Raw genomic sequence first — 22,372 nt, forward strand, 5'->3', positions numbered from 1 at the left:
TCCCCCTCGCCCGCTCAGGTCTCCTCAGGCCCAGCTGAGGCTACGGACGCGGGCTCCTGGGGCCGCGCCGCTTGCTTGTTCACTCCCTCCCTCTGCAAGGAGGGTGCAGCTCGAGGTGGAAAGAGGAGGCGGCGGCCGTGTACTGGAGGAGGCTCGGTTTCCGCGGCAGCAGCGGCTGCAGCGCGGGGTTCTGCAACGGCCTCGGGCGCCCCACCGCTTCGGATATTTCCGCCGCCTGCCCGCTTCGGCTCTTCCCGCCTGGCCTGCGTTCTGCGCCTGCGCAGCCACCGGTGCCTCCGCTCCGCGTTGCTGAGCGATGGGGCTCGGGGTTCGGGTTCTTTCGGCTGGGCTCGAGTATTTCCGATCATACAGGCCGTCCCACGGTCACTTCCGGGGAATCTCGCGGGTCCAGGAAGGGGGCGGTGCCGTCCCCATCTTTAAGTGAGGCAGACGCGAGCCGCTCCGTGCGCGGTCCGGCCGCTCAACTTGCGCTTGTACTGATCGAGGCGGGTTTCGGTCAAATGAGGTCCTTGCCCCCCCCCCCCCCGGAGGTGACAGAGGCAGGGTGATCACGGCAGGCTAGATCCTGGGCGACGCCAGGGGCGTTGTCTAGAGGGTGTGGGGTCGAGCACCCTTGGTGTCCCATCGCAAACCCAAAGAACCCGCTCGCGGAGACTCTGGTTGAGGTAAACAACAATTAAACTTGTATTGTGCCAGAGAGTGGTAAGCACCAAGGAGGTGTACACGGGTGGATATTTGGGGGACGGGACTTGGGACTGGGCCTCTCGGCATGGGTCCTGAGTTCCAGCGGAGGCGCGCCACCATCTTCCGCCGTCTGCACTGGCAGGTGTGAGCGGGCCCAGCCTTCTCTCCAATCACAGCTCTGCGTGCTTCGAAGGGCGGGAGGAAGCGGTGCCGGGAGGTTCTGCGACTTCCGGCTGTCACCACGGAAACCGTCAGGCGGGTGAGCGGCGCAGAGAGGGCTGGCCAGGGCGGGAGGCCGGGCCGGTGGGGGCTGCCGGGGCTCTGCCGCTCAGCCCTTGCGCAGCCAAGTGCTGTCGCCTCCCGGAGCTCTGGGAGAAGTGGGCCCGCGCGCGGTCCGCCTGGGCCTGCGCCCGGGGCGTGCTCGTGGGCTCCTCTCAGCCGTCGTCCCGGCCCGCACCCGCGGTCCTCGCCTCGGCGGAGTGGTCCTGACGCCCTCAGGCCCAGCGCCTCCTCGGACCCGTCCCGGCGTCCACCCGGCTCCCACCCTCACCTCAGGGAGTCGCCTCCGCCTCTCCGTTCCTTGGTCTGGCGTACATGCGGCCCAGTCTTCTCGGAGGCCCTGCCCCATGCGTGCCCGGTACCCTTGGCGCCCTTGGGCTCCGTGGGCTGATCCCAGCCGTGTCTCTGCAACCGCTCCCCCTTTCTGCCCTTCCGTTCTCAACGCCACCATCCCAGACGCCCCCTTCAGCCCTCTGATGGTCCCAGCCTCATACTCCCAGGATCCTTTCTTGACTCCCTCCAGAGCTGAGTGCTGGAGAGGTGCCGGGGTGAGGATGGGGGCTCAGAAGTATCAAACAGCTCAGGTTTGGGGCTGACATGATTGCAGCTATCCCGGTGTTCTCAGGCTTCAGACATGGCTGGTCCTGGGACTCGGAGGGCCCCTCCAGACTCAGTCTCCCTCTTCCGCTATCCCTTTCTCTCTGTTCTTCTCAGCCACTCTACTCTTGGTGATTATTTTCACACAGGTATCAACTTGAGGGTTGATGACCATCCTGCTGTTTCCAGCCAAAGTCTCAGGGGTGCTTCATATTGGCCAGCCTGGTCCACGTGTCCATGCTAAGGCCCGTTGTTGAGGCCCATCAGCTGGGGGCCTATCTGGGGTTATGGTGTTGGTTCCCTGGACAGGTGATGCTGGAATAGTCAAAGCTGGACTTGTTGGTCTCTGACCTTGTGGCTTCCCCACCATCCAGTGGGGAAGACTTGACCATGCAACAAAATGCTGGGAAAAGGGGGTCATGCGGTCTGGACCAGGGAGGAGGGATGTCTGAACTGAGGCAGGGGGCTGAAAAGTGGTGTAGTTGTGTCTTCCTTGTTACCCTCATGGCCACCCAAGTGGCAGAGGGGCACAGGTGGTTTGTGTAGCAAGGGTGCCTGTAGCTCCTGGTGCCTCTTGAGAGGCAGCACAGGGCTTGGCATGTGCAAAGGCCCTGAGAGAAGGTGGGGCCAGTGTCTTGGAGGGACTGGGTAGAACATAGTGGGCAAGGAAGTGAGAGTGGAAGTGCACTGGGGGTGTTAGCGTAGCCTTTGGGAGCTGACACTGGGAAGATAGGGTCCATTTTGGGAAGGAAGGGGCAAGAGCAGGCTGGGAAGGGAGGCTGAGTGCTGTGGACCTTTAGGCTGGAGATTGGTGGCTGGGATCAGAGCAGTGCTTGGGGGTGGAGAGAAGTGGACAGATTTACAAGGTTGGGGTTGGGGTGAGAATAACTGGATGGATGTGGCATGGGGAGGCTGGGCTTGGGAGCAAACAACAATGGCCTCAGGTACAGACGATCCATGGACAGGCTGGCTTGGCACTGTTGTAGCTTCACCAGATGACCAGTGCCTTGGGGGTTCCTCTCCTGGGTTCCTCCTGTGGCTCTGGCCAGGTGGGGCCAAATAGTTATTCTGTCCAAGCCCTCAGTCTTGCTGATGGTATGGAAGCACTTGCATTCTCAACCTGCAGCCACACGGCCAGGTTGCAGGGGTCTCCCCAGCAAACTGCAGAAATGGCCTTTTGTGGAGGGTTCTCACTTTGCTTTTCATGTTTCTTCTCAGTGGGCTGGTTCGGCAGACTTCTCATGGCTTTGGGCGTGGGACCTTGGCGTGATTTATCCTAGTCTTTCATGTTTGTCATAATTTTTCCTGTGCAGAATTTCACATTTTTATGTAGTCATATCTGCACAGATTTCCTTTCATGTTCTTCACAACACCAAAATAATCAAAACATGAAAGAGAGCTTTCTTGTTCTCTTTGTTTCTGATTATAAAAGTCACACAGGGGCCGGCCCTGTGGCCCAGTGGTTAAGTTTGTGCACTCCACTGTGGCAACCCAGGGTTTTGCCGGTTTCGATCCTGGGCGCGGACATGGCACCGCTCGTCAGGCCACACACCAGAACTAGAAGGACTCACAACTAAAATATACAACTATGTACTGGGGGGCTTTGGGGAGAAAAAGGAAAAAATAAAAAGTCTTTAAAAAAAAAAAAAAGATTTTACTTTTCCTTTTTCTCCCCAAAGCCCCCCGGTACATAGTTGTATATTCTTTGTTGTGGGTCCTTCTAGATGTGGCATGTGGGACGCTGCCTCAGTGTGGCTTGATGAGCAGTGCCATGTCCGCGCCCAGGATTCGAACCAACGAAACATTGGGCCGCCTGCAGCGGAGCACGCGAACTTAACCGCTCGGCCACGGGGCCAGCCCCGGAAAAGTAAAATCTTAAAAGTCACACAGGCTTGTAAAAAAATCTGTTACATGATTTATAAAGCTTTGGCAACATTGCTCCAACCTGAGACCACTAGCTACCTCAGTGTTTGCCTGCCTTCCCTGATCTGACTCTCCCAGCCTTTGCCTAGGGCCCCAGTGACCACCTTCCTCTCCGCTCTGATTCTGCAGATCCCACACCAGAGTCCTGTTGGAGAGGACGGCGAGTGTTGCTCCAGGACCCAGGAGACACTCCTTTCCTGACTATGCCACACAGGAGTGCCCCTGCATGGGGAGCTGCTGACTTTGCCAGTATGGATGCCAGAGTGGCCCTGGTCTTGGCTGGGGCTAGGCATCTGGGGAGATGGAGAGGGCGGGAGGATGAGGGAAGGGGAGAAAGGGGGCAGGAGCAGGGAGCACACCTTTTCTAGCATGGCCATTGAAAATGTCTGGCCCAGGCTGGTTTGTCTTCTTTCCCTGATACCAGGGCCCCAGTCTTGTGAGGGTCATGGTGACTCAAAGCAGTGAAGTCCAGCTGTACCTGTCTAAGAAGCTTGGACACACAGGCCTCGAAAGGCTGGTCCTGGAATCCCCCTGGCCAAGGCCAGGCTGACACCCACCCAGAGTAGGGTTTAGGTCCCAAGCCAGACCCTGTTGCATGAAGTCCTCTTCTTTGGCGCTAACTTTTACTCCTTGTTTCAAGCACCCAGTGCACACACTCGTGTAGTGGGGGTTATGTCAAGAGCCTGGGCAACGGGATGGAAGGGGAAGATAGGGCAAAAGAGGCAATGGCATGGGAAAAGGCTAGACGGTTCCAGAAATGCCAGCCAAGTCTGCAGAACGTTGAACCCACACTAGCAGTGTCTGTCCACTTTCATGTAAGCTGCTGCCAGCCATGTTTCTTGACTTGCTGCTGAACACACTCCTGATGGTGACCTTCCAGTGTGGGGAAGCCCTTGGGGGCTGTGCAAGGGGTCAGGGTGGGAGGAGGCTGTGGCCCATGGTACCGGGATGATCACTAGAGGCTTGGAGAACTGGCCTGGGGCCTGCAGCCCACTTCAATTCCCAGACTGGCTGGGGTCCCCCCCAAAGGGGCCCCCATCCTCAACACTTGGTGGTGGTGAACATACTGGAACCAGAGAAAGGTCCTGAAAGAATCTGGATTTACAGATAAAACCTATGGCTTCCTAGCTTTAAAAGCTTACAAATGCTCATCCCCAGGCTGTCTTTGGCCTTCTGGGCACATTTTCTACCTCTGCATCTGATGATCGTCTGGCTGGGGAGAACTGGGCCGCTTCAGGTACTCACCTGGCAGCTGGCTTGGCCTGTGGATGTGTGGGTTAAAGGCACGATGGGCAAACAGTATAGGAGCCTTCGTACATGGGGGCACCCTACAGCCGTGGGCAGGTGCTGTTAGAAGCCACCTGGCAGGGGGCCATGAAACCACACTGTTGTAGAAGTAGTGGTGGATGGGTGAGGTGGGCAGAGAGGAACTCGCGCAAGTGGGGAGGCACTGAGTGGGTAGAGACCCAGACCCAGGTTCCATCTAATGTTTATTGAGCACCTACTAGGGGGTCAGGCCCTGGGCGGGTCTGCTCGTACCGAAGCGATTGCAGGCCTCACAACAACCCTGTGAGGTATGTGTTCTGCCCGCTCCCACACACAGGACCAAGGTGGAGCAGAGAGGGGGTCTAGTGAACACTAGCTACTCCGCATTGTGGACGTGCTGGTGCTGGATGAGCTTGGTGCTTTGGTGGAAGCGGCGGCCACAGTCCTGGCAGGCGAAGGGCTTCTCGCGCCGGTGGGTGCGCAGGTGCTGCGTGAGCGTGGGCCGCTGGCGGAAGGCCTTGCCGCACTCGGGGCAGGCATAGGGCCGTTCGCCCGTGTGGATGCGCCGGTGCTGCGTGAGATTGGCGTGCTGCCGGAAGCTTTGGCCGCACTCAGGGCAGGTGAAGGGCCGCTCGCCCGTGTGGATGCGCTGGTGCTCGGTAAGCCGTGAGACTTGCGTGAAGCCCAGGCCGCACTCGCTGCAGTGGTACGGCTTCTCGCCGGTGTGTGTCCGCTGGTGGCGCGTGAGCTTGAGACGCTGGCTGAAGCGCTGGCCGCACTCGGGGCAGGCGAAGGGCTTCTCGCCCGTGTGCACGCGCAGGTGCTGCGTGAGCGTGGGCCGCTGGCGGAAGGCCTTGCCGCACTCGGCGCAGGCGAAGGGCCGCTCGCCCGTGTGGATGCGCCGGTGCTGCGTGAGGTTGGAGCGCTGCCGGAAGCTCTGGCCACACTCGGCGCAGGCGAAGGGCCGCTCGCCGCTGTGTACGCGCCGGTGCTGCAGCAGCACCGAGCGGCGGCCGAAGCGCTCGCCGCACTCCACGCAGCCAAAGGACTTGTCGCCGGTGTGCACCGCCTGGTGCTCCAGCAGCACGGCGCGCCGCGCGAAGCTCTCGCGGCACTCACTGCACGGGAAGGGGCCTGGGGGCTCGGGCGCTCCGGGAGGTGTGGGGGGCGCAGCACCGGGACCCGGGGGGTCACCGTGGATGCGCTGGTGCTGCAGCAGGTTGGAGCGCTGCCGGAAGCTCTGGCCGCACTCAGCGCAACGAAAGGGCTGCTCGCCCGTGTGCACGCGTCGGTGCTCCTCCAGGCGTGCGCTGCGCACGAAGCCCTGGCCGCAGTCGCCGCACACGAACGGACGTTCTTCGGTGTGCGTGAGCTGGTGGCGCAGCAGGTGTGAGCTGCGGCTGAAGCTGCGGCCGCACTCGCCACACACGAATGGCCGCTCTCCCGTGTGTATCTTCTGGTGCCTCAGCAGGTTGCTGCGTTGGCTGAACACCTTCCCGCATACGTCGCAGCGGCCACCTCGCACGGTCCCGGCGCCTGTACTGGGCCGACCCCTGCCCCGGCTCCGACCCCTGGGGGCGCGCCAGCGGGCGGTGGCCAGCATTGGGCCCACGCTTTGGCGGGGATCCTCGCCCGTGAGATCTTGCTCACCTCCCGGGTCACTGTGGAGGACGAGCGCGTGCGAGAAACTACTTTCTCGGCAGGGTGACCGGAGTCGGCTAGTAAGGTCGGGTACCCCGAGGTGCCAGGGAATGTGGAGGTGGGGGCTCACAGTGACTGGGCCAGCAGAGACGTTGTCCATCGGGAGTGCGAACCCTGCATTGCACAAGGAGATCCACTCATTCGTGACAGAGAACCCACTGTGTACCCGGACACACTGCAGTCTGGGGGAAACTGTGAACAGAGGGATCTGAAACTGACCCAACGAGGCAGTCTGAGGTGACATGGGCAGGTGCAGGGATTCTGTCTGTGCGGGCTTCCCCAAGGAGGTGACAATGGACAGAACCTTGCATGAGGAGGAAGAGTGAGGAACTGAGGACAAGCTTCCTAGGTCTGACTGAAGTTTGCAAGAATCTCCTTTCTGGAAGGGCTGTAGGGCAAAGTGGGGCAGGTGGCCATTGCTCTGTCCAGGTGGGTGATGATGGTTTCCACAAATGTAGATAAGTGGGTGGGTGAGGGAGGCTGGAAGTAGAGCCAATAGAAGGGATGGGGGAGGGGAGGGAGGGAATGCAGGTGCCAGGACTTTGGTCTGATGTACCTTGCTTGAGATGTCTGTGGGGTGTCTGAGGGACAGAGACTCCAGCAGGGTCAGGGGTGCTGGAGTTAGGGGCTCAGTGTGCAGGGAAATGTGCACATGGGTGTTGTGGCATATGCATGGCACATAGAGCCCTGGCTTGCATGTGATCAAATAGGGGTGGGTGTCTATGGAGAAAAGGAGTAGGTCCCAGCCATGCTGTGAGCACTCCAGCATTAGATGCTGGGTGAGGGAGGATGTGTGAGCAAAGCAGGGGTGGGAGAAGGAGGAAGCCCAGAAGAAGTTAAATCAAGGAGGCAGTAGCAAGGGCCTCAGTGGGTGACAGAAAATCAATAAGCTGTCAAAGAAAAGTCAGATAAATTATACTGCATCAAAGGAAGTCATTTGTGCATAGAAAAAACAACTCAGTGTCAAAAAACAAATGACAAACTGAGAAACTCTCCAGAGGCAAAGGGCTAATTAACCTAAGAAAATAGCTCCAATGAATCAACAAGAAAGACCAACGACCTGACAAACATGGGCAAAGGATGTGAACAGGAAAGGAAATGTAACTAATGTTTAAATCTCATAAAATATGCTTAATCCCCTCCTAATAAGAAAACTGCACATCAGAGCTGTACTCATCTACCATTTCCATACCCTTACTGCAGGGACCCAAGTGTTTGTGTGCATTGCTGGTGATCATGAATGGGAAGCCAGTCTGGCAAAATACATCAAAATGGCAAATTTCCCACAATTTGATCCAGCAATTCCACTTTCAGGTACTTCTCCTACAGCTGTGTTCCCCTGTTTGAAATGACCTACATATGAAGTTTCTCATTTTATCACTTAAAAGTGACCCAAAGGATTGTCAGTAGGAGCCTGCATGGATAAACATGTCCACAGTGGGGCTCTACGCAGCGGTCCAAAGACAAGAGCACTTGCTGCTATGTGTTAAAGTGGGAAGGTGCACAAAAAATGTCAGGTGTAGAACACAGTGGAGATTAAGCATCCATGTCTGTTTTAAAGAAGGGAAATGAGTATGCACCTGAATTTGTGTCTGCTCTTCTAGGCAGAGAATCTTTCTGAAAGGACACACAAGAAACTAGTAATGTTGGCTGATGGGGAGCAGGACTGTGTGACATAGGCAAGGGAGGGGCATTCCAGTGTATACTCCCTCGTGCCTTTTAAATTTTCTAACGTGTGAATGCATTAGCTATTCAAAATAGTCTCATGATGAAAACACTGGCTGCACAGAAGATGTTTAGTTGAGAGACAAGGGAAACAGCCAGGAGACCTGATGGAGAGATCAGTGTCTGATTCAGAGGGGAATCAGTGTCTGAAGCTGGGAGCTGAAGTTGTCTATGGGGAGTGCAGCCTGAGGAGAGAATGGGGGTGCTGCAGAGAAAGAACATACCAAAGAGCCTGAGGGAGTGCTGCTGTGTGGCTGGAGAAAGCCAAGAGACTGGGGTTGTGAACTGAGAGAGAAGCAGACCCAAGCTGGAGAGAATGGTCAGCCACACAGCATGGGCTGAGCCCAGCCAGCCAGCTGAAAACTAAAACAGCAGAAGGAGCATGTGCTAGATCCTACTCTCTCTGCTCCAACATGCAAAAATGACAAAACATAAGAAGAACAACTTTAAAAATACCTTGGGCAGCTCCAAAGCAAGAAAGGACAGTTGGTAAGATTCAGGAATCCAGAGCCTGGTACAGTAAGCTCTAAAGCTCTAAGACTGTGGAAATCCAGGGACTAAAACCAGGCTCTGTCGTGAAGGTAGGGGTTGGGGAAATGGGCTGCGTTAGCATAGTCTACCCACAGACCTGGCCAGGGATAGGTTGCTTGCTTTTGGCTGGGCTACAGAGGTATCTTCACTGAATGGCCTGGGTTATGATGGACCCTGTGGCCCCCTCACTTAGGATGATGCTTAGGGCAGGGACAAACAAGAAGCTCCTAGAGCTGTGAAGGGCAGGCTGTCAACAATGCAACTAGTGGGATAACTCACACCTGAGGAAACAGAACTTACTAACCAGTCTAGAAAGGACACTAAAGTATTTCCAAATCCTCAAAGGTAGGATCAGTATCCATGAAACAAGGAAATTATGAAAAAATTAATGAGTTGGGATCCTTATTGATAAAAAAACCATAATAAATTGGGACTTCTGGGTAACCATGGCATCTATTTAAATTTTTTCTACCTTGAAACAATAGTAAAAACCACAATGTTCTTTTTTTAGGCATAAAATCCACAAAGATGAACAGAAGAAAAATAAGCCAACAAACCAACCCCTGACATTTTCTAGTCTGGAAAGCAGATGGGTAAATGGCAACTGTGGGGCAGACTAAAGGTGAACACTAAGCCAGCAATGGGGAAAATTGAAAAAAATCAACTCGTTTTACCCCAAAGAAGACTTGAAAAGTTCAGGACTTGGAGGTACCAGGTACCTCAGGTTGTGCATGTGAAGCGACAGGGGCACCAAGCAGGCTGGGGAGGCTGTGTCAGAAACAGAAGCTGGGCATGGCTAAAGCACAGAACAGCCCTGGGCTCTGTCTGCACAGAATCCTGAGTAAATGGTGGGCACTGCTGTAGCTCGCATCCCTGGATCTCTCTTTCCCATCGTGGCAAAAGGCTGGGTTGAGGATGGGAGACCATACTGAGGAAGTCAAGAGATTAAGTGAAGTCACACTGGGCACTAAGACACCAGCCTCTCTCCTGGGATGCTTGCAAGATGCTGGATGTGCCCTCTTGGAAGACTCAGAGGAAAGACCCAAAGATGTTCACAGCAATGGGGTGCCCCCAAATGGCCCAGCCACATTGCCCTATGGATCCTTTAGTAGCGTCCATTTATACTCCACCCACCCGCTCACATCCCCCAAGAAGTGGGTCTCCTTGACTAGTGACGCCCAACATTCCTTCCAGCCCTGGTTTGTTGTCATGGCTGATAAGCTTCTCACCTACCTGCTCAGAGCCGCCAGATCTGTGGTCCCTCTGAGACTACACTGGGAGAAAAAACTTAAATTATTGCAATCCTCAGAGAAATGAGGAAAGATGTTATGTTACAACTGTAAGAACAACAGGAAGTGGCTATAAAAATGAACAGCAAATGGAAATACTCTTGGAAATTAAAACTATGCTAGGAAACACAAAAATCTCAACAGAAAATCTGGAAAATATAATTAAGGAAATTTTCTGGAAAATAGAGCAGAAAGAAAAGGATGGGAAATCGGAGTGAAATGAACATTAGAGGACCTGCCTCAGAGGCCAATAGGCAAGTATCAGGCATTCCAGAAACAAGAGAACAGAACAATGGAGGGGAAGGAAATCAAAGAAACAATTCAAGCCAATTTCCCACAACTGAGATGTGAATTTCATCTCATCAACAATGGTGGTAAAAAATGTTTGAGACTGAGTTAATAAAAAGAATTCCTCATCCAGCCAAACTTCAGTCTAACATTGAGTGTTAGACAAATGTGCTTCAGATATATAACATCTCACAACTTCACCTCCCACACCAGAGTTTCACAGTTCACAGGAAGGTCCACCAGAACAAGGGAATAAACCAAGAAAGAGGCGGGGTCCAGGGAACATGGAGAAAGAGGAGGTGGGAAGCGTGGATGATGGCAGCCAGAGGGCGGTGTGGCTGAGATGGACAACAGGGGGCCTCTTGCCTGAGATGCCTGGACTATTGGGCAGGATCCTGCTCTGTCCTATTTGATACCCACCCTTTGTCAAGATCCCTCCTGCCTGCCCACCCTGTCCATGAACCTGCTGTCTTTGCCAGATCCCAACCCTTCCTTCCCTGCCACTCAATCAGTGGGATGCAAGCCCAGAATGTGGGAGAGAATGTGGGGGTGGGGAACACAAGCTCCGATCTTGGGAGGATCAGCTGGAGGGGTCATGAGGTCAGTGGAGGGCTTGGCTTTGGAGGGTAGGATGTTGAAGCATGCTGAATGCTGCCATGGATGGTCCACGGAAGGGGAGAGCTTGGGGATGCTGGAGCTAGAGGGCCACCTGAGCAGGGCCAGGAGTGGGATGGGTGATGTCCATGAAGAGGGCCCAGCCCCACCACATCTCGTCTTACCTGGGGAGAAGACTCCTCCACGTTCCTCCTGCCACAGGGCTCCAGGGTGCTCCCTCCATGAGGGCCCCTCAGGCCCAGTCTCGCTCTGGGGAGGGACCTGTTCTAGCACGATCCTACAGCCCTGAAACCACAGTGCTCACTGCTCAAGTGTGCCAATATAGGCCCAGGGAGGGACATACCTGACCCCCACCCATTGACGCTCCCGGGGTATGGAGAGGGCATGGCTTGTGTGGGGCTCACCTGGGCCTCCTCAGGCAGGAAAGTGGAAGGGGCCTCCTCGGGGTTGGCTAGAGGCCCAGAAGCCAGAAGCTCTGCAGAGAAAGGGTGGGGTTAGGCAGTCCAAGGGTGTCCCCACTCCACTGCCTTCTTCAGTGGTGTGCTAGATGCTGGGATCCAGGTGTGGTGACACCTGGGTGCAGGCTTGGGGCTGGGCATAGCACAGTAGCTCGAAGGGCCCAGCTGGAGGGTGGAGCAAAGCAGGGACCCCTGGAAGGCTATGGGAGGAGCTGCAGCAGGACAAGGCAGGCTCAGGTCAGTGCCCTGCACCCCTGCGTGAAGCCTGTACAGGATGGCCAGTGAGGCCAGGAGAGGGTCGTTGCACAAGGGCCCACACAGGAAGGGCGGAGAGTGTGGGTGGTCAGCTGTAGCACCTGTCTGGAGGCATACAAAGGAGAAGCATGCCCCCCAGCACTTTGGAGTTCTTTCACCCATACTCCAGCCTGCTGTCTGCTCACCAGCAACGGGCTCATGTCCCCCAGTGGATCTCCTTGGGAACCCCACGTACCTCCCACATACGGAAACCCCAACAGTCTGCTCCATGCCAGGGGAAAGCATGGAAACACAGCTGTGACAGTCAGGCTTGGCATGCGAGGGGTAGTGACGGCCACTGGGTGAGCAGAATGTGGGAGCCACCAGTGCATGGGAAGAGTCCCATCTGGCAGATGACCAGCCCAGTGGGCTTCAGGCTGTTCAGGCCAAGTTCCCCTCATCCCATCCAATCAGGCCTTGGGTTGTGCCCACCTTGCCTGCCCTCACCTGGGTTCTCTGTAACCTCGGGCTCCTCTTTCACCTGAAGGCCCAGTGGCGACTCCCGCGTGGCCCCAGGGGGTATCTCAGGCCCAGGTTCTGGAGTCCGAGGCTTGGTTTGAGGGAGGGGCTGGAAGTCAGAGGGCTCCATCTTCTCTGATAGCACCTCCTGGCCCTGCACTTGAACTGTGACCTGGGGAGGCGCACCCCCCACCATTAGGGGCCCAGGCAGGAAGTTGGGCTGGGCGCAAGCAAGGGATTCCTGGGCATCCACCCCACTGTGAGACCCCAGAGATCCTGACTGACTAGGTTCTCCAAGCACCTACCTTCCCCTGGGAGGGAGCAGGGAGTGAAGGGACCACCTGCAGTTGCTCTCCTGCTGCTGACACCCATGGCTGCCCAATGCCCTCCCTCTTCCCCACTCTGTGTCCCTTCCTGTGTCCATGACTCAGGTGAGGCAAAGCTGGAAACTGTTCCAGCCTTGAATCCAGCTAAGGGCCACTGACTCACCCATCTCCGGGGCCCTCCCGGCTCTGGGCGCAGCTCCTCGACCAGGGCAGCAGCCTCCTCAGGGCTGCCTGGCCTCTGTCCCCGCATGCGGGCCTGGATCTCAGGGGGCAGTGTGCCCAGGAACTGCTCCAGCACCAGCAGCTCCAGCATCTGCTCCTTGGAGCGCACCTCGGGCCGTAGCCACTGGCGGCACAGCTCCCTGAGCCGGGCCAGGGCCTCTCGGGGACCCATTGTCTCCTCGTATCGGAAGTGCCGGAAACGCTGGCGTGCAGCTTCCGGGCCAGGATCCCATGGGGCTGCCTCACCGTCCTCCTCAGAGTCCTCCAGCTTCACCATGACAGGTCCCTCGTGTTCCGGGGGTGCATGGCCTGGGGATCCCAGTGCTGCGGGCCTCATTGGAAAGACCGGGCTGGACCTCTGAGACCAGTGTCTGCCCCTGGGGGAAGAATGGGAAGAGGCTGCTAAGATGAGAACAAACAGTGGCAACGAATACTTATTGAGTGGCTACTGTATGTTGTGCTGTTTGATCCTCAGAGTTACCCTGAGTGAAAGGAATATGAGGAAACTGAGGCATAGAGAGGTGCTCACATGCCAGGGAGCTGTGGGGCTGTTAAGCCCTCAATGAATCACTCGTATCCTTGGTCTCTAGCTAGGCCTATGCAGTCTCTGGTAGTCCCGTTCCAAACACAGGCTGCTTTTTAGGTCCAGAAGATACCTTCGCTCTCCCTTAAATCCTGCTCTTCTTCTGTTCATACCACTTCATCCCTACCCTATAGGTGAATGACACCTACAACACCACCACCTGGGCATCAGTACCACTACTCCCCACTTCTAACACCAGCCCATCACTACACTATCCATTCTCCCTCCCAGTCCTTCAGACTATTCCCCTCCCAGCTTGGTTCCACAGGGCAGCCTATCTCCACCTGTTCCCCTCTTCTCCACCTGTGCAAGGTCGTCTGTGTGTCCCAGCCCCCAGGCAGCATCTTCCCCCCATTCAGCCCCATCCTCTGAACCCAACTTTTCACACCACACAACGTCCCATCATTTCTTCAGCTTCCTGATTTTAAATGCTGCTAAAAGGTGATGGGGAGTTTCCAGGGGGCGCACAAAGGCCCTGAGACCACTGCACCAGGAGCCTGCAAGCAAGGTCGGGAATTTTGATCCAGTCGATTTGCCACGTAACCTTGGCAGGTCGCTGTGTCTCTGTGAACTTGTTTCTTCATCTGCAAATGTGGACGACCTCCCCCCTTCCCCCACCCCCTGCTGCTCCTTCTACAGCTAGGGTTAAGGAGCGAGCTCTTTGAAGCAATCTAATTAAGATTTCGATTTGGATCCGATTTCGAGGGCCGCCTGATTCCAAATCAAACCTCTGCTCCTCGATTCCAGGTCATCCTGAAATCCTGGGAGAAAGCTTCGCCAAGCCGGCCCGCACCTGTGGAGGTTCCTGAACTACATTTACCAGAAATCTTGGCAGGCAACTTCCCCGCGAGGGAGCCCCGGCAGGTCCTGGTGCCGCCATGGCAACCAGGAGGCGGGGCTCCCAGAGCCTGTCACCATGGCAATACGCAGTGATTGACGAGCCTCGCGCGACAGCACCGGGCCTGCGTGCATAGTACCCAGGTCCCTGCCCCGCGATACTGGTCCCGCTGGGCAGCCAGAATCCACGAGTCCGCAGCCGCTGCCCTGGACCCCGCCCGAGCCTTCCCAGTCGAGAGGCTCCGGCCCTCACCTCGGCGCTCAGCAGGTCGCTCCGCGCTGCTGAGCATGCGCAATTGCCGACTTCCCCTCCCCGGCCGAACTATGTCTCCCAGAATGCTCCACGCACCAGCCCGAGCGCCTCCTTGCCCTTCCCCCACCCTCGCCTCTGTTTCCACCCTTCTCCCCCTGTTCCCCGGGGTAGCGTTGTTCACAACGATCAGGTCACATTCCCGCCGCCTCTTCCCGCGCTCCCGGCCTCAGATCCAGGCCTCTGGGCCCCCGTCAACGTGCGCAAGCTTCTCAGGGGGCAACCGACACCAGCACAGCCTTCCAAAACGCGCATGCCCCCCACCACGTTTCCCTCAATTCTCTACGGGCCTTCCGGGGGCAGGGTTCTGCACCAATCACTGCCCTCGCTAGGACGCCGTCAGCCCGCGTCTCCATGGCAACCCCCTGCTGAGGGGGCGCTCCTCCTTCACCGTCCGCCGGGACAGCAAAATGGAGAGAGGTTCGGCCCGGTGCTTCTTGGGAGGTGTAGTCGGCCAGGTCCTCCGTGCGCGCGTGTGCGGCGAGACTTTCCTTTGTGCTCGCAGGCAGTAGGCGGGCCCGGGCGTCTCCATAGTAACCGGTTGGACCGACACGGAGGTCTCCAAGGCAACCCCAGGGACCTGGCGGGCGTCTGAAAGGCGATAGGAGAGGTAGGGTGAGGGCGTGGGGAGGAGACTGGGGCAGAGATACCGAGTAAGAGACAGTGTGGAGAGAAAGACAAACAAACCCAGAGACTCAGGGACAAGGAGAGACCCAGAGCCTTCTAGGGCAGAGACTCTGGGGCAGAGAGAGATGTGAGGAGAGACTGAAAGTAAGTGAACAGACAGGAGACAGAGACACGGGTAGAAAAGAAGAATACCGGAGAGAGATTTCTACCCTCAGAGACCTAGAGAATGTGATAAGCTAGAGTGTCAGAGAGTCAGGGACGGAGAGACAGGTGTGTCAGAACAGATAAGAGGGAGAGAGATCAGGAAGGGATGCAGATGAAAGGAGAGGGAAAGAGGGAGAGGGAGAATAGATTCACAAAGACAAGAAGGGCAGATTACGAGACTAAGGGACAGACAAGGATACAGGAGTACAGAAGCAAGAGGGGAGAAAGGGACAGAAATTAGAGATAAAGTAAGATGGATTGAGTTTTCAAAGAGTCAGAGAAGGGTGACAGGCAGCAAGAGAGACAGAGAGTTGGAGGGAGATTTGTTAGAAAACCTTATCCAAAACTTGACAATAAGACAAAGAAGCTGACTGGGAGCCCTCTCTGAGTTCCCTAGCATGTCTCTACCAAGCCTGCTTCGGGTCACTTGACTCTCTAAGCGAAGCAACTCTTTTTGACTTTACTTTTTATCAGAGTCCAGATACTGTGAAGTTAGATGCTAACTTGTAAAAGGTTGAAAGGTTGCAAATGCTTTCTGTCTGGTAGAAAAGAGTGCCCCAAGGGTTATAGTTGTGTGACCCTGTAGGACACTAAACAGGATACTAAGACTCCCGGGCCTGCCCACTGCCCTATAGGGCACTAATCCGACTTTGCACTTTTATTTCAGTGTTTGTTCTTTCTTTTACTCTATCGCTCCTTCTCTCTCATCTTCCTGGAACCACCTACGTTATCCTACTAGTTCCCTCCATGAGGTAAATAAATCTTTGACACGTTCTGAGTTTAAGTTTTTTGAAAATTCTGTTTTGACAGTCTGAAGGGAACCAGTTCTCCGGGATGGGGAACAGACAGGGATAATGAGAAAACAGTGAGACAGAGACAGGAAGGGAAGGAGGTAGGGATGATGATGGAAAGAGAAAGTAGGCGGCGGAAAAGATACGAGAGAAAAATTAACCGTCGAGAAAACCAACCGCCAGCAGAGACAGCCTCGGGCGTCCCCGCCTGGACTCCGCGCGTAGGGGGCTCGACGCTGAACTACATTTCCCGGTAGGCCCGGGAGCGCCGGGCGCAGGGCCAGAGCGCCGTCGGGGGCGGGCCCCACGCACCCTCCTCCAATCCTGGCCGTCGCCCGACAACTTTCGGCCTCCTCTGGCAAGATGGAGGCTGGGCTCGGCCGCTTTTGGGAATCGGCATTGTGAGGTAGGAGTTGGGGAGGGGCGGCATCCCGACCTGCCCAGCTGAAGCAGCCGGCTCGCGTCGCGGTCCGGGGGTGAGGACTTTCGGCCTCGCTGGGAACCGGGCTCCGGGGGCGGGGGCTGGGGCGCCCTTTCTTTCGGCTCCGGCCAGGGGGAAGGGAACGGAGAGAGGCCGCTGCGCGCGCAGCCGGGGACGCGCGCTAGTGGGCCAATCGGAGCCTTCGGCTGCTCCATGGCTGTCTGGGACATGTAGTCTCGAGGGTCGAACCCTGTCTTTCACCCAGACTGGGCGGCGAGCCTTCCTGGTGGCGGGCTTGGGGTCTTTGTCTCGAGATGGGGAGGGAGGAAATGAGTGAATATATGGGTGAATTAATTTGAAATTGTGGGCTCGCAGGCAAAGGCGTGGATATCGGAGAGAGAAGGGTGGGCGCGTGAGTGGTTCAGAATTCGGGGCCTCTTCCTGGTCAGGAGCCTTCCCCGTGGCCACTTACCTTTTTCTGCCTCCCCGGCTCGAGGGCTCTGTGGGCTCTTTCAAGCCAGGTGCAGCCCGTGGGTCCCTGAAGGTATTCGTCCTAGGTGCCATAGATACGCCCCAAACACAGACCCGTCAGGCATTTGTCCTTCCCTGCTTTTCACACCCACTCCTTCAAAAAAATCTTAGTGTTTTCATTAGGTGCTACTTTCACGTGGTTTAAAATGCAAAAGGGATGAGGTGAGAACCCTGCCTCCCACCACTGTATTTCGTTTAATAATTTAGTCAGCCAGCGACCACTGGATGCCTGCTAAGTGCTGGGCACTGTTCTTGGGCCTTGGGATGCAACAGAGAGCTCAGCAGACTCAGCTCCTGCCCTCAGGCAGCATGTGACAGATGCACAATAAAATATAGGGGGAGAGGGCCTCTCTGATCAGGTTACATTTGAGCAGAGACTTGCAGAAGGAGAGGGAACAAGCTATGCAGATAACAGGGAAGAGCGCCGGCTCTGGGCCAAAGGAACCACAAGAGCAAAAGCTCTGAGTCAGGAACATCCTTAGTCTGCCCTGAGGATGTGCTCAGGAGTTAGCAAAGGAGAGAAGTAGGCCTTGAGGCCCTTGATGAAGCTGATGAGAACTGTGGCTTTTACTCTGAGAGAGGTGGGTAGCCTGGAAGGGCTCTGAGCAGAGGGGGACAGGACCTGACTTAGTGAATCATTCTGGCTGCTTTGTGGGGAACCACCTTCCTCCTCTATCCCCAGGTACACCACAGTGGTGGCATGAATTAGGGAGCTTCCCTTCTGTGTTAGTTTCCTATGACTGCTGTAATGTATTACTACAAACTTAGTGGTTTAAAACAACACAGGTTTATTATCTTAGAGTCTTAGAGGTCTGAAATCTGAAATAAGTTCACTGGGTTAAAAACCAAGATATTGGCAGGGCTGGTTCCTTTTGGAACCTCCAGGCTTCAGTGGTCATATTGCCTTCTGAGTGAAGAAGTCTCTGTCTCTTTCTTACAAGGACCTCTGATTACGTTTGGGGTCCACTCAGAGAACCCGGGATAATCTCCTCATCTCAAGATTATTAAGTTAATCATATTTGCACTCTCCTTTTTGCCGTGTTGATAATTTATTCATAAGTTCCTGGGATTAGGATATGGATGTCTTTAGGAGCCATTATTCAGCTTCTCACACTGACATTTGATGTCTTTGAGGGAGAAGCATGGAGATGGGTAGCTCATCTGCTCATCAGTGTTTGGCAGGGTTTCTAGACTCTCTTGACTTTCTCTTGTGGTTGCAAGGGGTTTGCTGGGGGGAAGAGAGTGAAGTCTCCCAACAGATCTCTCTTTTGATCTCATAAGCTAAAACTAAGTGACATGTTCCTCCAGATGCAAAGAATGCTTGGAAATGAGCGTGCAGTGTTTTTAGCAGTAGAGAGAGAAAGGACTGGGTGTACCTCTGAGGCAGTGGTCAGCGGGGCTGGGTGATCTGTGTCAGATCATGGGAAGGCTGGGCAGTGGTTGGGACTCCCATGTGCTCACACATTAATGCCCATGTTTCCTCCTCTCACAGGCAGAGGCAGGCCTGGCAGGAGAGGCCAAGAGGCTGCCTTCGTGGGCACTGCAGTAGCTACCGTGGATGGGCAGTGGGGAGAGAGCTTGTCCAGGTGCATGGCTTGGGGAGGCGGAATGAAGACAATCCCCCACCTGCAGGTATCAGGGAAGGCGCCCCTTGGTGGGATTGGCCTCCGTCCCAGTGCCAGGCGGGACCGGAAGTCCATCACCCTGCATATGAAGTTGGAGGTGCTTCGGAGGTTTGAGGAGGGTGAGAAGCTGACACAGATTGCCCGGGCCCTGGGGCTGGCCACCTCCACTGTCGCCTCTATCCGTGTCAACAAGGACAAGATCCGTGCCAATTCTCAGGCAGCCACACCTGTCAGTGCCACACAGCTCACCCGCTGCCGGGGTGTGGTGATGGGCCACATGGAACGCTTGCTGAGCCTGTGGATTGAGGAGCAGAAGCGGCAGAACCTGCCTGTCAGCACACTGCTTATCCAGGACAAAGCACGTCGGCTCTTTGCGCAGCTGCAGCACGAGCAGGGTGATGGCACCCAGGTCGAGACTTTCGGGGCCAGCAATGGCTGGTTTGCCCGTTTCAAGATGCGCCACAATGTGCTGTTGACAGATGAGCCAGCTGTGGCTGATGCCCAGGCTGCAGCCCAGTACCCCCCAGTGCTGCGCACCATTCTGGAGGAAGGCCAGTACTCACCAAGCCAAGTCTTCAACGTGGATGAGACGGGCCTGTTCTGGAAGCGGCTGCCTGAGCGCATGCTGCTGGCACTGGAGGGGGCAGCTGGGCCTGGGCCCAAGGCCTCTAAGGACCACCTGACCCTGCTGCTCGGTGGCAATGCAGCTGGTGACTTCAAGCTGAAGCCCCTGCTAGTGTACCCCTCAGAGAACCCACGCGCCCTCAGGGGCTGCTCCAAGTCCAGCTTGCCTGTGGTCTGGCGCTCCAACCGCAATGATTGGCTGACGCCCAGCATCTTCCAAGAGTGGTTCACTGGCTGTTTCTGCCCTGCTGTGGAGAGCTACTGTGCCAGCCACGGCCTCCCGCACCGTGCCCTGCTGCTCCTGGATGGTGCGCCCTGCCACCCTGCCCACCTGGGTGGCCTCTCGGCCCATGTGCGTGTCGAGTTCCTGCCCAAGAACACATCAGCCCTGATCCAGCCCATGAACCAGGGCATCATCGCTGCCTTCAAGGCCCATTACCTGCACCGCATGCTCAGCCAGCTGGTCCAGGAAACGGCTGGTGAGGACCGGCCCTCTGTGCGGGAGTTCTGGCGCAGCTATACTGTCATAACCGCTGTAGACAATATTGCCGAGGCCTGGGCAGAGCTGCAGCCTGCCACCATGAATAGTGCCTGGAGGAAGCTGTGGCCTGAGTGCGTGCCCACTGGTGCCCCTGAACCTAATGCTGTGCCCCAGCTCCACCGCAGCATTATGGCACTAGCAAGCCATGTGGGCCTTGGGGACGTGGCTGAGGCTGATGTCACCTGCCTGCTCCAGGCCCATGGGGAGCCCCTGCCCCGGGGCATCCCTCAAGATGCAGAGGATGGGGACGCCAGTGCCTCTGAGCTGCCCTGGGAGGTAGGGAAAGGCCTGGCCTCCAGAAGACCAGAGCCAGATCTTACAGGGGCTGTGGTTGGTGCAGGGACTAAGGAGGAAGCTGGTGTGGGTGCACCGAGCCCCGAGCACCTGGCCCAGGCCCTCTCCCACTTCGCTGCTGGCCTGCGGGTCCTCACAGAGAATGATCCCAACCGGGAGCGCAGCCTGCGTGTGTCCCGGGGTGTCCACTGTGCCCTTGCCCGCCTCCGGGAGCTGCACCGGGAAAGGAGGCGACAAGATCAGGCAGCTACATCCTCAGGAGGCCCCGTGGTGTTGGCAACGAGGGAGTTGGCTGGAAGCCTGCACTCACCCCAGGTGGGGCCCACAGGGTGGACCAGTGGCTAAGGGTACAGGTGCTGAAGGACAAACCTGTACGGCTGTCCTGCATGATTTGGGGTTTGGGCCTGACCTCAGATGGGCCCTGTCTGATGACATTTTGTTTCTAGAGGGTGGACACTGTCCCTTCTCTCCCATGGTTCTCATATCTCATGCCCTCTGGTCTTTGTACAGTGGTACACACAGTGCCAGGCTTGGGGAACTGGAGGGTGGTGGTCTCTGATTTGCAAATGAGCTGCAGGGCCCAGGAGTGCTCACCCATGAGAGAGACACACCCCGTAACACAGTAGTTGCCCAGCACAGCCCCTCAGGGTGGCCTGCCTTGTAAGGAGTGTCAACCTTAAATAAAATAATTGGCAGATTATTAAAGTTGATCTTATTTAGGAATAGCAGAGAAATTGCAACTTGGGACAAGTAAACTATGGTGAACCGTAGGAAAGTCTGAAGAGACAAAGGGAAGGTCAGCTTTTATTAGGTTTTAGGAGGAAATTGGAGAGGGTTCTTTTGAATAAAAGTTCATAGGGGAGGACATGAGTTTGAGGTTGTGGAGGTTTCTCATTGGCTGCAAGTGGTGGTTAGTGTGTTGCTGCTGGGGTGAGGAGGGATCTTCCTTCTTCCCTCACTAGTTATGTAGGCTTTGACGAGTGGTATGTGCATGAGAGCTCTGTCTTCATGGCTTCCTGACTCCATTTTGAATAAGGTTTTCTTTATCACTTTTCACAGGGGCCAGGGCAGAGACCAGCCTCTCCCATTTACCAACCTTGACCTCTCACTCCTTGCACCATTGTGACCCTTCCTAGCCAAGTTTAGATGAGGGTTTCCTGCTCTCAGCGTCTCCTTGCTCGCTTTCCGTGCCATCGTTGTCCCCTTGTGGTTTCTGTGGCCTCTGTTGTCTGAGGTCTCTGGTACCCTCCCTGTGCCCAAGCCCATGGGCACATATTGGTCCACTGTGGTTTTTAATACCAGGGACCACGTCTTTGGTTTGGAGATGTTCTCTTTTCTGGGTTTCTGTGGTTGTCATGGTTGTCTTGGCTTCCCTCCAGCCTCAGAGGCTGAGCCTTTTATGACTCTGATGGTTTCCTGTGTCTGGTGCTCTTTGGGAAATCCCATCCACTTATGAGGGCTCAGTGGCCACCTCAGGCTCAGCTCCCAGTGCACTGGCTGCAAACCAGCCTCTCCCTGAAGTTAGACCCACACCTCTGATTCTGATGGATGGGCTCCCTGGACAGTCTTGTTATCTCCCCTCATTCCAGCTTGTTCTGTTCCCCAAACTCTAACACCAGGCACCCTAGGGTGTCCGCCTGATTCTGCAGACGCACCACATGGGCTGCCAAAACACAGTCAGCAAGGGAAGATGTTCCTGTGCTCCACCTGGATGAGCCATAGGGGATGGAACAGGGATGTCTGGCCTCCTGGACTCCTTTCAGCACAGGTACCTGCATGTGCCTGCACACATGCGCATAGACTCTCGTGCCAAGAAATAAAGATGGGAGAAAGGATTTCTACCACCTCTGTCCCAGCCAATACCTGCAGTGATGGGCCTGCAGTCAACACATCACAGAGACTGGGGCCAGGGAGGGGCTTGAGGGCCCACTCTTACTGGGAGAAAGGTCAGATGAGGTCGTTTGTTTGTGTTCTGGGGGAGAGTGGCAAGAGGAGTGGCAAGGAGAAGGGAAGGAGCTTTTTTCTTAGCACCCTGATGACTGACTGGATTAATTGCACCAATTATGAGCACTTGGGCTAGGTGTTGGGGAGACCAGGGTGAGTGAGACTGGCTTCAGGAGCCGTCAGTCCAGAGGTTGTTACATTCTGTGTGACAAGGTCTGTGACAGGCGACTTGGAAGGGACCCCAACTGAGCCAGGGGCAGAGGACAGGACACGATAGGGGAGGCTTTCTGGGGAGGTGGTGTCCTAGCCTTCGGGACGTTGCTGACAATCAGTGGATTGGTCACTTCAAAATGCCACCGTCA

The 22,372-nt window shown here is 56.0% G+C and overlaps 2 protein-coding genes and 1 long non-coding RNA gene across 18 annotated transcripts; 2 read left to right on the plus strand and 1 right to left on the minus strand.

Moving 5' to 3' along the window:
- Window positions 1-20: 20 nt before the first annotated feature.
- LOC111775471 (uncharacterized) lies at window positions 21-10,442 on the plus strand. 2 transcript variants are annotated; one of them, XR_011422535.1, is made up of 3 exons: window positions 21-686; window positions 848-964; window positions 9,239-10,442. It is a non-coding gene; the product is annotated as an uncharacterized lncRNA (long non-coding RNA). The 2 variants fall into 2 exon arrangements; XR_002811175.2 differs by lacking the exons at window positions 21-686; window positions 848-964 and adding an exon at window positions 7,441-7,785.
- MZF1 (myeloid zinc finger 1) lies at window positions 4,977-16,260 on the minus strand. Of its 10 annotated transcripts, XM_070225106.1 has the most exons (7): window positions 16,208-16,260; window positions 14,699-14,999; window positions 12,620-13,055; window positions 12,119-12,221; window positions 11,324-11,394; window positions 11,084-11,204; window positions 4,977-6,585 (listed from the first exon to the last, which is right to left on the minus strand). In XM_070225106.1, the coding sequence occupies exons 3-7, from the start codon at window positions 13,013-13,015 to the stop codon at window positions 5,147-5,149; spliced, it is 2,130 nt and encodes a 709-aa protein (XP_070081207.1). In that variant the 5' UTR covers window positions 13,016-13,055; window positions 14,699-14,999; window positions 16,208-16,260; the 3' UTR covers window positions 4,977-5,146. The 10 variants fall into 10 exon arrangements, with proteins under 10 accessions (XP_070081207.1, XP_023507305.1, XP_023507306.1 ...); XM_023651537.2 differs by lacking the exon at window positions 16,208-16,260 and having other exon boundaries at window positions 12,119-12,302; window positions 14,352-14,911; XM_023651538.2 differs by lacking the exon at window positions 16,208-16,260 and having other exon boundaries at window positions 12,119-12,302; window positions 14,699-14,835.
- LOC102148457 (tigger transposable element-derived protein 1) lies at window positions 14,782-20,766 on the plus strand. 6 transcript variants are annotated; one of them, XM_070225116.1, is made up of 3 exons: window positions 14,782-15,018; window positions 15,907-15,991; window positions 18,475-20,766. In XM_070225116.1, the coding sequence occupies exon 3, from the start codon at window positions 18,573-18,575 to the stop codon at window positions 20,409-20,411; it is 1,839 nt and encodes a 612-aa protein (XP_070081217.1). In that variant the 5' UTR covers window positions 14,782-15,018; window positions 15,907-15,991; window positions 18,475-18,572; the 3' UTR covers window positions 20,412-20,766. The 6 variants fall into 6 exon arrangements, with proteins under 6 accessions (XP_070081217.1, XP_023507312.1, XP_023507311.1 ...); XM_023651543.2 differs by having other exon boundaries at window positions 15,012-15,179; XM_023651544.2 differs by lacking the exon at window positions 15,907-15,991 and having other exon boundaries at window positions 14,816-15,018.
- The last annotated feature ends 1,606 nt before the right edge of the window (window positions 20,767-22,372 follow it).

Source organism: Equus caballus, chromosome 10 (assembly GCF_041296265.1).
Source record: "Equus caballus isolate H_3958 breed thoroughbred chromosome 10, TB-T2T, whole genome shotgun sequence".
Taxonomy (NCBI): domain Eukaryota; kingdom Metazoa; phylum Chordata; class Mammalia; order Perissodactyla; family Equidae; genus Equus; species Equus caballus.

What these genes read in the sequence shown, in the direction of transcription:
- MZF1 (XM_023651532.2), bottom strand. Translation starts at nt 14,233, where the DNA reads ATGCACGCAGGCCCGGTGCTGTCGCGCGAGGCTCGTCAATCACTGCGT. An exon ending in GTTGCCTGCCAAGATTTCTG is followed by an intron (nt 13,056 to 14,081) that starts GTAAATGTAGTT and finishes TTCTTCCCCCAG; the next exon opens with GGGCAGACACTGGTCTCAGA. An exon ending in CGGGAGGGCCCCGGAGATGG is followed by an intron (nt 12,303 to 12,619) that starts GTGAGTCAGTGG and finishes GCGCCTCCCCAG; the next exon opens with GTCACAGTTCAAGTGCAGGG.
- LOC102148457 (XM_070225116.1), top strand. Translation starts at nt 18,573, where the DNA reads ATGGCTTGGGGAGGCGGAATGAAGACAATCCCCCACCTGCAGGTATCA.